This window comes from Camellia sinensis, chromosome 8, assembly GCF_055761805.1.
Source record: "Camellia sinensis isolate YWXY chromosome 8, ASM5576180v1, whole genome shotgun sequence".
NCBI lineage: Eukaryota > Viridiplantae > Streptophyta > Magnoliopsida > Ericales > Theaceae > Camellia > Camellia sinensis.
The window spans coordinates 120,117,328-120,130,412 of NC_138968.1; the positions used below are offsets into that span (position 1 = coordinate 120,117,328).

Genomic DNA, 13,085 nt, shown 5'->3' on the forward strand with positions numbered 1-13,085 from the left:
CCCACTTTGGAGTGACGCTCGTACATTGGGCCGAACTCCTATGATTGTCTTACTTCGGAGCAAGTGTTGGCCATAGGGCTGAGGTCCGACCTAGCTCCACTTTGGAGTGAGTATTGCATTGGACCTAGCACCAAGACTTGATTAATTTTCATCCACTTCATTTGCCCCCTGGCTTGCGCTTACGTTTGGCGAAGCGGAAGCCAATTCTGTCACCAACTTCGAAGTTTGGGTGATCACAACTTAATTTGAGCTCCATGAGCTGGATTAAAAATTATTGTTCATTCTAACGTATGCGTCTGCCCAATGTTTTGTAGCTCGGTTGTGCCCCTAAACCAAATGTGTCATCACTAGCCTTGTAATTGTCTGGCTTGGTGCTCCTTCAGTCGGCTGAGCGTCGCTGCTTGACTTGAAAAAAATATATATATACATATATATATCCACAAAATTTTTTTTTTATTTTATTTTTTATTAAATATATATGTATACACGAAATTTATTTATTTATTTTTTTTATTTCTTATTTTTTACTATTATTATTATTTTATTTTATTTTTTTTTTTTTAAAAAAAAACATGTATAAATATATATATTATATATATATATATATTTTTTTTGAGGATATATATATACATATATTCCTAAAGGTGGACAACTGGGCCGAACAATACCATTGCCATGCATGGTAATAACATGCAAAAATTATTTGCTGGGTACTTGGTATTGTTTTGCACTTGGTGAGATAGATGTGGGCCCTACAAACTTGATACTCCAAATCAAATTTTGCAAGTTTGCTTATGGGAATGTTTGGTAGGCCACGTACTGATCACTCTCTTGCACTAATTGTCTAACATGCTCCAATGAAAAAGTGAAGTTTTCTTTGTCTGCTCGGTCCCATTTAAGGAATGAAAAAATGATGCTCAATGCTTGGTCGGTCATGCTCCATCCTATCTTTTTGTTCGGTGGTCATCCCTTGTCATATCCAGCAGATTATTTCTTCCGTGGCCTTTGTTATTTAATCATCACAGAGTGTAACTTCCGTTTGTAGTTCGAAGTTGCCATGGCCTGTTCGGTCAGCCGAGGTCGTGCGCGGTACGAGCTTGGTCCATTGTTCATATCAAAACGTTGGGCCAATTTATGAGTCCCGTACACTTCAGCCCGGCTGGATTGTTGCTCGACTATGGGTTTGCCGTTGGTCGGCCTTAGAAGAACAACCCACCAAATTCGCAGCTCGGTCGCTAGCTTGATTCGTTGTCATCGACGAATGAGTTCGGTCGGTTGTCGTTACTCCGTAGCTTGGTTCGCACCAGCTTTCACGCTGCTCGGTGATCTCCAATTTATGCTCGATTCATTCTTGTTCTGTTGCCTTCGTTGTCATCAGATCGGTCGGCGCATCCACGACTTAGTTTGCTTATCTTCTTCGTACTAGGGAACTACTTCCTGAACTTGTTTGCTCGCTGGTTTGACAGAGTTGCCTAGTGAGGTTTCGGACACTCAACTTCCTTGCACGGCTCACCTGGAAAGTTCGGAGCTGGGTTAACTTCGCACTTATCGTTATTTCAAGTGCCCTATAGCTCGGTCTAAAATACTTCGGCCGACCCGTCCGTGAGCATCGCAGCTCGGTCGTCCATGATCTTGGCCTTGCCACCGAACCTCAAGCTCGGCCCTGACTAACGTCCTTACTCCGACTGTCGAGCCATCACGTGTCCACATTTGACTAGTTTGGGGGCTGTCAACATGACATAAAGGCAAGCCCATTTCAGAATTTGTTAATGAAAACAAGCAAACCCACTTTGTTTAATACTTTCTCCCTCTAGAATTTTGAATTTTCAGACCCATTTTTTCCATTCCCTTCCTACCTCACTTTTTGACTCCAGGAATAACAGGACCTATTTTCGGAAAGAAGAGTACTTTGTTTTTATTCTCACGCTTTCCTTCGTTGGGGCTTTAAAACAATTTAAAAAATCTGAGCTTGACCTCTAGTCCTCTTTCTATAAATCCCATACTTTTGTTGAGAAAGGTTGGAGCTTGCACCAACAACGTGGTCTCCTCACTTTCTCTTCATCCCATGAGGAAGGCAGATTTGACCTTAAGCATTTCTTCTTCATCTGGCTCACTCAAGGGTTCAGCCCAAGCAACTTTTATATTTGGCAGCTTTCCGAAGACATTCTTCTGAAGTTTCCTGTAAGCATTTTTAGCATCTCTTTTAGTTTCAAGTTCAAGAAAGGCAAAGCCACGATTACACTCAATGTTACTAGGATCGGCCATAACTGTAACTTGATCTATTTTCTCAATCCCAAACTCCTGCAACAGCTTACCAATATCTTCACTCTTCCACTTCTTGTTAATATTACCGAGAAAAATTGTGTCATTGCCCTCGACAGGTGTAGCGCTACATTGCTTTCCACAAATCTCAACTTTGGAAAATTTTGCTAATGCCTTCATAGCATCAGCAGCTGAAGCATACTGGACAAATGCAAAACCTTTATTCTTACCTATCTTATCATTCATCACCAAACCTTTATTTTGACAAATTTTATTTATTTATTTTTTTATTTAATCTTCTTTTTTTTTTTTTTTTTTTTTTTTTTTTTTTTTTTTGCAACTCATAATTTTTCTCTTGGTTGCCACAGTAGGACTGCTTCATCGGAGAGGCTCGCCATCAAGTTCCCCTTGATTTTGGCACTGTAAGTCATAGAACCCATGTATTTCCTTTCCACCTTCACCATTACTTTTTCGGTTAAGTGTAACGTTGAGAGTCATTTAGCACACGGTTGCTCGGTCGGCCATTGTACCTCCAACCTTGCAAGTCATCCTTAGTGTAATTGTTTGGTGGAACGTCACACCTCCAATGGGTAAGTTTCGAAACCTAGTGGACACCTCGGCAGGAATGGATGAGTTCCGCCGAAGATATAACATTCCCAATGATGTCACATTGACATTGGCGGCGGTAGACGCAGATCGGTCGTGTACGAGAACCACAATGCCCTTCTCAATTGCCTCCGTCGTAGAGGGGGGTGTTAGGTTTCCGTTGAACCCTTTGTTGTGTCGATTCTTTTCTTATTTCGAACTTACACCAATGCAAATATCAATGAACACATTTAGAGTGGTAAACGGTGTCTCAGTTTTGAACGACCTCTTAGACTTGGACTTGGGTATTTGGGATATCCTTCATTGCTACTCCTTGTGTCGTAATAAAGGTGGTAAAACCTATTATGTCAAAGTTCGGTCGTTGGACCTCCAACTCGTTACTGAACTTCCTGATAATGACAAGCATTGCTCTGATTTCCTTCAAGTCGGAGGTAATTGGGAGTTTGCGGCCGAGGAGGTGGGCCGATCGAAGCGGGTTCCACGAGAGAACGGCCACCCAGGTCTTTATTTTAGCTTCCTTTTATCCATTCACTTATCGCCTGTGATTTTTTTGTTAAAGTGTTATCGTTCGTACTTGCAGGTTCAAAGAAGCTAAAAAGGAGGCCGGAGAAAGAGCATCCGAGGGATATCAAAGTTGCACTAAGGTACGAAGATCGGTCAGCCTCGCATTTGCTTAACTATGTGCGAACTTACAGACATGTCATCCAACGGAAACCCAAAGTAAACAACTTCGCGAGGGACTCACTTGAGATTGAAACCGAAGAACAAGTTGGCCATACTACCGGAGCTTCCTTTTCCGCTGTTGTTTGTTCATCAAGTGGATCACTCAGTAGAGGCTACTCTCCGTCGCCAGACTTAGCAAGCGAAATGGCTCGTCGCCAAAAGCTCAATCTTGATGCCTTAGTCTTTGGATCTGATGATGAGGACCTTCTAGCTGTTTCGACGGTCGACACACGAGTTTCTTCTCCACCGATTGAGAGGTCTAAGGGTGGACAAAAGCATGTTGTTATTCCTCTTCCTCCCGTTGCTACTCTTGCTCTTCCTGCTGATAGGGCCTCAAAGAGGAAGAGATCCAAAGGTAAAGAAGTTGCTGGGGGTTCTAATGAGCAGGGCTCAGTTGAAGAATGGGTGCCTCCCTTGGAGCATAATGGCCGAGCTATCACTACATCGGACAGCACAATCTACTCAAGCGACTTGGCCTTTGACTTATCAAAGACATTGCTGTTACCTTTGGATATGGCAGAGCAAAACATTTCAAGTGACGTGTTGATCAAGGGTTCGGTGCAGATGTTAACCGCAGTAAGTCTTCTTTTATGTCTTTGTCATTTACTTAAATTTGGTTGTTGAGAATATGACATTTTGGTTTGGTGCAGTGCATTCAGAGGATGCACATCATGGATGAAAGGCGACATCGTGAGGAGCAAGAGAAGGTTAAGACGATCAACATGTTGGCTGATGCTGATATGTCCTTGAAGGCGGCCGGAGAGGATATAAAGAAGATGGAAGATGCAAAAAAGAAGGCCGAAGCACTAATGTTCATGGCCGAGCGGAGGGCTGTAGATGCCGATGCTGCTTTGAAGTCTTTAAAGGCTAATTATCAAAGGATGGTGGACGAGGCCGAACAGAGGGGCTATGACGAGGCCGAAAAGACCTATTCAGAGGAGATTTTGAAGCTGAGGGACAAGATCTTTACTAAGGGTTGGACTGGGGCTCTGCGTGCTGCTAAAGTGGAAGAGGCTTCTCCTCTTTATGATATTGACGATATCCCCGTCCCTTCGAAGACCGCTGCAAGGGTTAGGATGAGAAGGCCTCGCCAAGGTGGAGCTACGGATGTTGATCCTTCTGGTCTTTCTCCTTTCCTGCCAAGCTCTTCCTTGGTTAGACAGACTGTCAATCCTACAGAAGAGGAGCACCACGAGGATGGGCACTACGAGGAGGAGCAACGCGAGGAGTAAGTTGTTAGGTTGCCTCGAGTTTTGCTTTTACTTCTACTTTAGTAGTTCTTTTGTAATGAAACTTGGAAGTTAATGAAGTATCTTCAAGTTTTGCTTTAGCGTTCGGTTGGATAAGCTATGATACAAACCGAGCTCCCTTTTGTAATGAAGTACCTTTTACATTTGCCAAGTGTTGAATTTGCAACTTGTACTTTTTTATTTATCTTGGAGTTCGGTCGGGTGGACCTCTTCTTTTGTAAGGCCGAACTCTTTTTTGTAATTGAAGTTTCACTTCAATGCACTCGTTCTTTTATTTTCTTTTATTTTCGCAAGTGTTGAACTGCTTATCTTCAATTTTTGCTTATATGTCATGTTTGCCCCCGGCCGAGCAGAGGCTCTGTGGCCTAGCAGGCTGTCTGTTCGGTCTGATCAGGCTTCGTGCCTTAGAAAAAATTGAGTAAGTTTGTCGATGCCCCCAGCCGAGCATGAGCTTTGTGGCTCGGAAGATTGTCTGTTCGGTCAGACCATGCTTTATGCCTTCGTAGAGAAAAAATTCTGAAAGTTTTTTATCATGTTGGTCGGCCGCCACCTGTCCTGGTCAAGTTTTGGCGTGATTTAACCCTTCGTAGAGTCTAATTCTGCCCGTCTTCGAGCGCGAATTGTGAATTTGGACCGTGCTTTAAGTAACGATACTTGGCACAAATTCCACCAAGTTATACCCCTTGGCACCCCGCTCCAACCAAAGGGTTGAGCATCCGGGATTGGCTTGAGTTAAGACCCGTGGCCAATTTGCTCCACCGAGCATAAATGTACAACACAAGTAAATAAGGACAAACTATAAAACAAATTTTCATTCATTGATATTTAGTAACTTTTGATTACATTAAGGCATGTTCTGAGAAATACATTACTGTAAGTACTTCATCCTAGGAATCATATCACTGGAAGTACTTCTTTAGGTTGGCGACGTTCCATGGTCTAGGGATTGCCTTCCCTGATAAGTCAGCCAGATAGTATGCGCCATTGCCAAGTGCCGAAGTAACCTTGTAGGGCCCCTCCCAGTTAGCACCGAGTTTCCCTTCTCCAGGAACTTTCTTGTGATCCATTACCTTCCTGAGTACCAAGTCACCTGGTAGGAATAGCCTTGGACGCACATTCTTGTTGAAGCTCTTAGTGAGTTGCTGCTGGTAGGCCGCCAACCGAATAAGGGCAGCTTCCCTACGTTCTTCGGCCATGTCCAGAGCCTGGGCGATGGCTTCATCATTGTCTGCTGGCTCAAAGATCTCAGAACGGATGGTAGGAAGGCCAACCTCTAAAGGGATGACTGCTTCTATCCCATAGGTAAGAGAGTAAGGTGTCTCACCGGTTGACCGACGAGGAGTAGTTCGGTAAGCCCAGAGGACATTCGGTATCTCCTCCACCCATTTGCCCTTGGCTTTTTCAAGACGCTTTTTTAGCCCATCAATGATCGTCTTATTAGACGCTTCAGCTTGGCCATTGCCCTGTGGGTAGGCCGGAGTGGAGTTTCGGAACTCTATCTTCAAGTCAGCGCAAAATCTTCTGAAGATCTTGCCATCAAATTGTGTACCGTTGTCAGAGAGAAGGACTCTGGGAATGCCAAATCGAGTCACAACATTGCGCCAAACAAACCTCTTAGTGTCTGCTTCTTTGATCTTGCATAAGGCCTCCACCTCCACCCACTTGGTGAAGTAGTCAGTTGCAGCGATGAAAAACCTTCTATTCCCAGTTCCCCTAGCTAATGGTCCGACAATGTCTAAGCCCCACTGAGCGAATGGCCAAGGACTGGTGAGGGGGGTTAGAGCTTTGGCTGGCTGGTGAATGAGAGGAGCAAACTTTTGACACTTGTCGCACTTGCGGACATACTGTTGGGCCTCCTTTTGCATGCGCGGCCACCAATACCCGTGTGTCAGGGCTCGGTGTGCCAGGGACCGACCACCGGTGTGGCTCCCACAGATTCCGTCATGGATCTCATAAAGCACATCCTCCACCAGACTTGGATGAACACAGAGTAGATAAGGGCCCATGTAGGACTTCTTGTAAAGCTTACCAGATGGGGAGACCCAAAATCGAGCAGCTCTATGCCTTGTCCTGTGCGCTTCTTTTTTGTCCTCAGGAAGGGTGCCATTCTTCAAGAAGGCCAGGAGTGGGTCCATCCAACTTGGGCCCAAATCTGTGCAGAGGACCATTTCGACTAGTTGAATACTTGGTTGGGGTACATATTCCACCCATATTTTGCGGGCGTCTTTGGAGTCGACCGAGGAACCTAGGCAAGCTAAAGCATCAGCATGACCATTTCCCTCGCGGCCAATCTTCTCGACTCTGATAGCTTGGAACTTTCTGATAAAATTTTTGGCCTGTTCTGCATAGGTGGCCATCCGTTCATCGCGAGCCTCGTAAACTCCAGAGAGTTGGTTGACCACTAATTGGGAGTCACTAAAGACGAGTAGCTCCTCCGCGTTGAAGTGTTCGGCACTTCGCAAGCCAGCTAATAGAGCTTCATACTCTGCTTCATTATTAGAAGCTTTCCAGCCCAACCGAATGGCTTGCTCCCACATGAATCCTTCAGGAGAAATAAGGACAACTCCTGCCCCAGAGCCTTTTTGGTTAGAAGAACCGTCCACAAACAGCTTCCATACGTCTCCAACAAAAAGCTTCCATGCTTCGGCTGGGGATTGCCCTTTATGCTGGGCAGTCATAGTGACCAAAGCAGAGCTCCCTTCGGAGGGGACAGCCGGCCCCGGGGTGAATTCTGCAACAAAGTCTGCCAGAACTTGAGCTTTGATTGCTGTTCGAGGTTGGAACTTGATATCGAACTCTCCAAGCTCCACCGCCCACTTTGCTGTTCGGCCTGAGAAATCTGCTCGACTGAACACAGACTTGAGGGGGAATTCAGTGAGGACGTTGATGGTATGTCCTTGAAAGTAATGAACAAGCTTCCTAGAGGCAATTAATAGTGCATATGCCAATTTCTCCAATGACAAGTATCTAGTTTCGGCATCAAGGAGTGTCTTGCTAACGTAATACACTGGTTTTTGCTCCTTCCCATCCTCTCTGACTAGCACTGCACTGACAGCATGATCAGAAACAGCCAAGTAAAGGAAAAGCTCTTCGTTGGCGACAGGTGTTGATAGAAGGGGAGGAGAGGACAAATACTTCTTCAAATCTTCTAGCGCTTCGGAGCACTGACTTCCCCACTCAAAACTGGTTTTCTTCCTTAGAAGTTGGAAGAAGGGCTTCATCCGATCAGATGACCGACTGATGAAACGGTTAAGTGCTGCAGCCATACCAGCGAGTTTCTGGAGTTCTTTAGCCTTTGTAGGTGCTTCAAGGTCTTGGAGGGCTTTGATTTGGTCGGGGTTGGCTTCAATGCCCCGCCTAGTCACCATATACCCCAAGAACTTCCCTGATCCCACTCCAAAGGCACATTTTGAGGCGTTCAATCGAAGCTTGTGAGTCTTCAGAATTCCAAACACTTGCTCAAGGTCCCTTAGATGGTGCTCGGCCAACTTGCTTTTGACGACCATGTCATCAATGTATGCTTCCATGGTTTTACCAAGCTGGTCCTTGAACATTTTGGTGACCATTCGTTGGTAGGTCGCACCAGCATTTTTCAAGCCGAAGGGCATCACTTTGTAGCAGTAAATGCCTCTAGGGCTGATGAAAGCCGTTTTCTCTTGGTCAGGACCGAACATAGGGATCTGGTGGTAGCCACTATAGGCGTCTAGAAAGCTCATGCGCTCATGTCCAGCCGTTGCGTCAACAAGTTGATCTATTCGTGGAAGGGGGAAGCTATCCTTGGGGCAAGCTTTGTTAAGGCTAGTGAAATCAACGCAGACTCTCCATTTGCCATTCTTCTTTTTCACCACGACGGTGTTGGACAGCCACTTTGGGTACTGCACTTCTCGAATGACTCCAGCAGCCAAAAGTTTGTCCACCTCTTCGATCACTGCATCGGTGTGTTGCGTGGATGATCGTCTACTCTTCTGAATAACCGGCCGCGCTCCTAGTTGGACGTTGAGTCGATGACATGCATAGCTGGGGTCCAACCCAGGAGTGTCATAGGCCGACCAGGCGAACACTTCGATGTTTTTACGGAGTAGAGCCAGTAATTGCTCTTTCTCTCCAACAGTGAGGGAAGTGCCGAGCAGGAAGAACTTATTTGGGTTTCCTTCTTCTACCAAGACCGTCTCTAGGTCCTCCACCATCTTCTCAGTCGGCACTCCGCCGACGTCTTCCAAAACCGGCTGGTCAGGTACTTCTACCATCTGTACTTGGTCGCAGACTTGTTTGGTTTTCATGGCGGCAATGAAGCAGTGTTTGGCTGCCACTTGGTCTCCACGAATCTCCTCTACTCCATACTTGGTTGGAAAGCGAACGAGTTGGTGATAGGTGGAAGGAACTGCCTCCATCTGGTGAATCCAAGGTCGGCCGAGGATGGCATTGTAGGGAGATGGGGTGTTTACCACCAAGAAGTCAACAGAGACCACCTTGGACTTAGCTATGACAGGCAGAGTTATTCGGCCGAGCGGCCATTCTGTTTGCGAGTTGAAGCCAACTAAAGGGGAGGTGGCAGGTGTCAGGTGTTGCTCACTGAGGCCGAGCTTCTTGAAAAGTTCATAATACATGATGTCTGCGGCACTTCCTTGGTCAATCAAGACTCGCTTCACATCGAACTTGTTGGCCACACCAACTGTAACGATGAGGGCATCTGTGTGGGGGTGCTGGATTCCCTCTAGGTCCCTTTCGGTGAACACGACGTTAAACCGAGAAGGTCTGGCTTCTGTCTTGGACTTTTTGGGAGGAGGTCCTACCGACATTACCTGCTGAATGTGGGTGGCTCGTTGGATTTCCCCTCGAATGGTGTTTTCTCTTTCGGGGTCAGTCATTCCATGGATAACATTGATAACCAACCTCGGGGCATGGTTCTCTTCAAGGGGGGCTTGGTCTAGTCCTTTCTTTTCCCTCGTCTTATCAACGTCTATCCATTGTTGGAGGTGTCCTGCCGTAACTAAGTCCTCCAAGTGTTGTTTGAGAGCTCTGCAATTTTGCGTCTTGTGTCCCTTCTCTCGATGATAGGTGCAACACAGTGTCTGATTGCGCCGAGCAGGGTCTCCAGGCATCTTAGCTGGCCAGACAAAGAAGGCTTCCCCTTTAAGTTTCTCGACGAGCCTGTATATTGGCTCTTTGAAGACGGTGGTGATGCCTTCATAAGATTTGGCCCTTTCCTCCTCGCTTTCTACTGTGGAGCGGTTCCTTTGGCCATAGTTCTTGCGCTGCTCATCCCTCCTTGGCTGCTCAGTCTTAGGCGGTCGAGGCGGTCTGACTTTTTCTTCAGCAACAGCAACATGTACTGAAGCAGCGTCATCTTCCACGCGAGCTTGTTGCTCTATTCGAGCCCTCAAATCCTTCATGGTGGAGGCAGGTCGTTTCGTCAACGACTGTCTTAGCTTGTGCGAAGGAGGTAGGCCTTGCTTGAAGTATAGCACAGCCAATTGTTCACTGCAAACATTTTCCTCCAGGTCACCATACTTCTCCCAATACCGTCGCGCGTACTGGCGTAGGGTTTCTTTCCTGTCCTTTTGAATATTGAACAAGGTATCTAACTGCTTTGGGACCCTGCTGTTGGAGACGAATCGGGCTAAGAACGCCTCCGAGAGCTGCGTCCAATCATAAATTGAGCCATTGGGGAGTTTGTCAAACCATCGGAGGCCAAGTTCTCCAAGGCTAGAGGGGAAGACTTTGCACATGAGTGCGTCGTTACGGTTCCAGAGGGACATCATCTGGCGGTAATGGCTGATGTGGGTCAGAGGGTCCGTCTTTCCATCATAGAGAATGAATTTCGGTGGGCTATACTTCCGTGGAGGTTCTACAGCTTCTACCTCTGGGGAGAAGGGGGTGGACACCAACCGGTCTAGAGCACGACGCTCTTGTTGGTGTATGGACCGGTCTAACTGGTCCCTTTCCCTGCTGAGCCGGCGGTCCTCCTCCCTATCTCCTCGACGTTCTCCTTCTCTGCATAGCCGTCGCGCCTCTTCTCTGTTATCATTCAGCCAACTTCTCAAATCGTGTGGTCGCTCGTCGCGACGACAATAAAAGGTTTCAGATAGGCGGCTAACGGTCCTTTGCCTTTTATGGGAATTCTCTCGTGGGTTATTTTTTTTGTAGGTTATTCGTCCTACTGCTGGCCGCTTCACTAAGCACCGGAATCGGCCGGCTATGCTCTCTACTAGTAGGACCACGACTGTAGTGCTCTTTGCGAGGCGGAGGGAGAGAAGGGGTACGTCTCCGTTGCGATGGTCTACCAACGGACTTTCTTGGCTCCGCTGGGGTCGCCATGAACTTCATCAATTGGGTGCGAAGCTCAGTGATCTCCAAACCCATTGAGTCGATGATGCGGTCACGGTGGTCTTTCTCAACAAAAAGGCGTTGAGACGTCTCAGCGGCAATGACACGGCGTCGCTCCGCCACATTGGGTGTCTGACCATCGTGGTCCATAAGGTCATCGTGCGCTGGAGGGAATGCCAGACCCTTATCTTTGGTTCTCTCCGTCATTGGAGTCCTCTCTGCTAGCCCAGAGTGGGGTGTATCTTCGATTCCCATCGCCGGAGGTCGTCACGAAGCAAACAGTGATTTTCCCACAGACGGCGCCAATTGTGCGAGGGTGATTTCCGCACTATGAAGAAGGGTTGAACTTCGTGGATGAACAGCGTGCCTTGGGAATTGAAGATCTGCACAGAATAACAAACGGTGAGGCTGCCCGACCGGGGTTTGGTCGGAAACCCCTCCGATGGTAAAGTCAGGGACTTAGGAAGAAGAAGAAGAGAGAATGGGTGTATATGTGTTAAGTGTGTGTATTTTTCGGATCCCTTCAGAGTGAATAGTGTTCACCTTTTATAGGAGAAGGTTGTTTGTCGTTCAAGTCTTTCTCTCTCCGCCATCTGTCCAACGTGTCTTATTCGTGGTCGTCTCCTATTGGAGGAGGACGACCACTCCGCCTGACACTCGGGTGCAGGTCTGTTTTGTTTGTCTCATTAGCGGACATCTCTCATTGGAAGAGGACGACCACTCCGCCTGCCATTCAGACGCAGGTCTGTCATATATGCTCCTTGTCCCTCTGCACCTCCATGTCTCCACGTTATGTTCATACAGAGGGAGAGGAGCAGAGTTGTTTGTCTCTAGTGGACCCAAGAAAGATCTTCAGTGAATTGGCCTTCTCTAAGTTGGTCTGCTCTAGAACGGTTGTCCAACCAGGAGGTCCAACATGTTGCTCAACCCACTTCGGAGTGGTTCTGTCCATCCAGAAGGTCCAATATGTTGCTCAACCCACTTCGGAGTGGTTCTGTCCATCCAGAAGGTCCACCATGTTGCTCGGCCCACTTTGGAGTGACGCTCGTACATTGGGCCGAACTCCTATGATTGTCTTACTTCGGAGCAAGTGTTGGCCATAGGGCTGAGGTCCGACCTAGCTCCACTTTGGAGTGAGTATTGCATTGGACCTAGCACCAAGACTTGATTAATTTTCATCCACTTCAAATACAATCAAATTAATAAGAGTTTGAGAGATCATAAACGTACTTTGAGATCATTAATACGTGCGAGCAATGCACCATCAAGAGTGTATTCCTTCATGTTCCATGCACCGTGTTCGCCAGACCGTTCTTTGTTCTCATAATCCAAACTTCGCTTGCCTCCAATAAGTCTTCCATGGTGATCCTCAATAGGCTTCGCCGCGTCGATCGCTTTCCACGTACCCATCTTACCCACCGTCCGATCAATTCTCTTCCCCTTTCCAGACTTCTTCTTCAACTGTGTGAACACGTAGATATTGGTTTTCACAGTGTTGAATATGTTGGACATTTGTTTTTCATCATAGACGTCGCATTCGATCACATGTCCTCGTATGGGTAATGGTTGGTTAGTAATCTTGTTTAGCAGATAATACTCAATCAACTCTATATCACTAGGACTAAATTTATATCCGACACCAAGCTCCATTGCCATTGTTACTCAGGTAGAGAGAGAGAGAGAGAGAGAGGAATGATCGTTGTTACAGGTAGAGAGAGAGAGAACATAGACAGACCAAACAGCCATATATACATAGATATGGATATGGGGAAGTGTTTCTGTTTTAGGTGAACTCTCCTCGCCGACTTTGAGGCATATTAAATTACAAATATATCAGGAGATTTATTTAAATTATTTGTTCCATAAAATTTAAAAAATTATATTCTAGTCATAATAAATTATTTATTTTATTAATAA

General features: G+C 46.5%; 3 protein-coding genes across 3 annotated transcripts; 1 reads left to right on the forward strand and 2 right to left on the reverse strand.

Moving 5' to 3' along the window:
* Positions 1-2,887: 2,887 nt before the first annotated feature.
* LOC114305701 (uncharacterized) lies at positions 2,888-4,917 on the forward strand. Its single transcript, XM_082885449.1, has 3 exons — positions 2,888-3,299; positions 3,449-4,167; positions 4,242-4,917. Exons 1-3 carry the CDS (start codon positions 2,888-2,890, stop codon positions 4,821-4,823), a joined length of 1,713 nt encoding a protein of 570 aa, XP_082741575.1. The 3' UTR covers positions 4,824-4,917.
* An 823-nt stretch (positions 4,918-5,740) lies between these two features.
* LOC145798008 (uncharacterized) lies at positions 5,741-11,423 on the reverse strand. The gene is made up of 3 exons (XM_082885450.1): positions 11,134-11,423; positions 8,718-10,859; positions 5,741-8,612 (listed from the first exon to the last, which is right to left on the reverse strand). The coding sequence occupies exons 1-3, from the start codon at positions 11,421-11,423 to the stop codon at positions 5,741-5,743; spliced, it is 5,304 nt and encodes a 1,767-aa protein (XP_082741576.1).
* A 963-nt stretch (positions 11,424-12,386) lies between these two features.
* Positions 12,387-12,824, reverse strand: LOC145798009 (NAC domain-containing protein 68-like). Its single transcript, XM_082885452.1, has one exon. It carries the CDS (start codon positions 12,822-12,824, stop codon positions 12,387-12,389), a length of 438 nt encoding a protein of 145 aa, XP_082741578.1.
* Positions 12,825-13,085: the final 261 nt, after the last annotated feature.